General features: G+C 39.1%; 1 protein-coding gene across 1 annotated transcript; it reads right to left on the bottom strand.

The window, feature by feature from the left end:
- Nucleotides 1–956: 956 nt before the first annotated feature.
- On the bottom strand, nt 957–2935 carry LOC104602004 (cationic peroxidase 1-like). Its single transcript, XM_010265538.2, has 4 exons — nt 2666–2935; nt 1918–2109; nt 1611–1776; nt 957–1491 (listed from the first exon to the last, which is right to left on the bottom strand). The coding sequence occupies exons 1-4, from the start codon at nt 2876–2878 to the stop codon at nt 1106–1108; spliced, it is 957 nt and encodes a 318-aa protein (XP_010263840.1). The 5' UTR covers nt 2879–2935; the 3' UTR covers nt 957–1105.
- Between the last annotated feature and the right edge of the window lie 599 nt (nt 2936–3534).

Below are 3534 nucleotides of genomic sequence, written 5' to 3'. Positions count from 1 at the left end.
TAGGAGTGCAGAAAATGTTTCCAAAAGCATTGGTACCAAACAGAAAAAGTAGTTGTTGCTCTAGGAAACGTACGTCCTACCTGGTAAGAACGGTTCCAAACAAAAACAAGGCTTCTAGCCCACACATCAACAATCTGCAACTGCAGCATCAATGCCAAACATATACTAATTGGATGGGATCTGAATCTCCTATTTGAGAGAATAGTCATTCTTTGCCTCTCATTTGGGATTAAAATCTTATTCCTGCTGATTTTCTCATTCCCATTACTATCTGAACCAGATTCTAGGAATAGACCATTTCGATCCCGATTCCAATTCCAATTCGAATGCAAACCAAATGGACCCTAAATTAATCTTTAGGTAATTTTTTTATATATGAATTATATGTATAAATAATTTTACAAATTGATTGCTCAAATCTATTCTTTTTGGAGTAGCGCATTTATAAAGTCTATCTAGTCAAATCATAATTTAGGCCCAATTTGATTCATTCCAACTATTTGTCTATTTTGATGGGTGGAATTAGAATCCCATTCCCAATCCTAAACCAAGCAAACTATGGAAAGACCATTGGATTCCAATTGCCACTATCAACCAATGGACTCTTAATTTAGAAATGCAAAAGAGATGATACTACGGGGGAGAGAAAAAGAGATTATTTGATCAAAATATTGGCTTCCTTAGATAATAGAACGAAGGGGCAATGTGGCAAGTCTTTTTTTAAAAGATCTTATGGAAAGTTAAAAGAGGATGTGAGATTTTGCATAAAGATCTTAACAATTTAAAGACTGTTTGGTTAAATATACCTATCTGCATGTCTTTTGGATGAAGATGAATTAAAAAAAAAAAAAAAGGCGAAAAGTTCTATTTAGAGCTTCCCAAAAATAGCCCAAAACGTGTCTTTTCCAGACTGCGATTTTGGCGAATAAATCTTTTCACAACCAAACGGGCCGCAATTTATCGAAAAAGAGAAGCATATCTATCTCTACGGTTTTGTAGAGATACATTCATTATATTATTTTGTTTATTTTTGGCTTACATCCATATCAAAAGAAAAGGGTTCCACTCAAAGAAATACATAATAGATTGCAGGGGAGGCATACTATTAGTTAACCCTTCTGCAATTTGTCCTAAGCTGACCGCTGGTTCCAGTCAGTGGGCTGAGGTTCCCCATCTTGATCATGGCGTTCCCGAAGTCGGAAAAGAAAGTTGCAGAGTTGGTACTGTAGGTTCTAACTTGAGAATCAGTGGAACCACCATTGAAGAGCTGCTGGTCCGAGTGTAACAGGCCCTTGTTGCTCAACAAGTTGGTGAAGAAAACATTGTCAAACGTTGTAGCAGTTGTTGTGTCGAGGTTTGCGAGGTTGTTGTCACCTCCTGAGCTCGGGCAGTTGGATTTCATGGATGTCGCAAACTGGGAGTCGATGTTGGTCTCGTTATGGATACGATCCCTGAATGTTGTGCACCTGGCTTGCCCTATGGTATGTGCTCCTTCAACGACAAGAGAAATCCAGCCAATTCCAAAGGTTAGTACTTATCAGTAGGATTCAATCAATCCATCTAACAGATTTACAGTAGTGATCACCATAAAATTTCATAGCCCTAGCTACCTGATAGAACCACCAATTCATTAGCAGTGAAGCCCTTGTTTGCAAAGGCAGATATGAGAGCACTGAGATCCAGGAATGGAGCTGGGAGGTCGTTATTGGCATCATTCAAACTTGCAGTTGTTGAATCTCTTCTCCCCAACTGCACCGTCCATGAAGTGCCACCCAACTGGAGAAAAATCATGTAAAATCGCCAGAATAACAAAAGTATTGATTAATTACTACAGTCAGAAGATAGAAAGAAAGAAAGAAAAAAAAAAAAAAAAAAAAAGAAAGGAAATCGCCAATGGTGGAGTGAAGTGTTGATTACAGCGACGACGGAGTCCCGAGCAGCAACTGCCAGAATGTCTGCACATGAAACAACTCCAGGGCACGCGCTTTCGAGTTGAGATTTGATGGTATCGATCACATCAAACCCTCTCACTGAATTTGCATTAGGAAGAGCTGTCTTCTCCCCGGTGAAGGTGGACGTGTCATCCAACAGAATAGATGCATCACAGCCCTGTGTTCATAACACATACACAAGTCGTCATCACATTAATCTAGCTACTTCTCACACACGACAAAAGAAAAACCAAAGCGGCATTTCTATGTGATCTAAGCTAAATACTTGTTTCATAGAGTTACTGATAGAGATGCATGCACCAACTACGTACAAAGGTTCAGGCGTTCAGCTAGCCAATAACCAGCCTAATTACACACATGGGTTCATCTCGATCCATGTGTTGATGGGTACTCAAATAATATAATTAAGCCTTGTTTGTAATATGATCCGGTTGATCAACCCATAATTTTAATTGGGTTGTTAGGGGTGTCAATGGATCGACTGGATCTGGACCGGGTCTGAACCTAAATCAATAAGAAAACACAGACCACGACCCAAACCAGACCGGCCTTTTAGGGTCAGGGTCTGCAAGTATTACACCCAAAAAATACACCATTTTAGAAAATGAGATGAGCTCAAATTAAACACAAAAGTTTAATTACAGGCTTAATTAACCACTTGGCTAGAGAAACAAGAAAAGAAAGAGTAAGAATGAAAAAGAATTGGGACTTGCATTAACAAAGCAGTCGTGGAAATGGAGACGGAGCAACGAGGCTCCCATGCGGCGTTCGCTAGACACAGCAGAGTCTACTGCAGACTTGATGATGGAGAGGGCTCTGGGGCATGATGTGTCGTAGAAAGTCGAGGATAGCTGCCCAGAGACCACCCCAAATAGAAAGAACGAGATACAGAAGGAGAAGCTACTCAGAAAGGAGGAGGATGCCATGATGAGCTAGCTGGGGAGAGATTGGCCGTGCTTGTGGTTGTGGAGCTCTACACAGCGCGAATGCTCTATTTATATTAGCTCCTCGTATCAGGTCAAAGATTTCGTTCTTCGATCTCAACAAAAACAAGGAAATAATATATTTGGTTTATTTTATTTTAAAGAAGTGAACGACTTTTCTTGTGGTGCCCAGTGATTTCATGGGTTTGTCTTCTTCCTTGGATCCAGGATTCAGGAAGGTAGATTCAAACCAGAAGGAAAAAAATTTGTATCATCAATATCTATCATGATCACTATGTGTTTGCAGAAATCAATTTAAGAAAATGTCTGATTCTGTGTCTTGTTTATCGGTCTGGAAGAAAAGGATAATGATTTTTAGGATTTGCTTCACACTGCCACATCCTGCGACTACTTCCTCAATGAATTATTGCCGTTTATTTGAAAAAACAGCACCAGCTCACATTTTGATTTGTGTGACAGTGACCATTGAGAGAAGTTTTATTTTTTAATGTTTCTGAAAAGTGATGCCTAAGGACATCTAAGGGCACCTATCTGTCAAAATAATATAAAATAACATTTATCAACCAATTTTATTATTTCTCAAAACTTAAAGAAATTGCCGGTGTTATTGGTCAATATATCCATGGAATTAAAACATT

Source organism: Nelumbo nucifera, chromosome 6 (assembly GCF_055504915.1).
Source record: "Nelumbo nucifera cultivar China Antique chromosome 6, China Antique-T2T, whole genome shotgun sequence".
NCBI classification, from domain to species: domain Eukaryota; kingdom Viridiplantae; phylum Streptophyta; class Magnoliopsida; order Proteales; family Nelumbonaceae; genus Nelumbo; species Nelumbo nucifera.
This window is presented reverse-complemented; position numbering and strand designations above follow the sequence as displayed.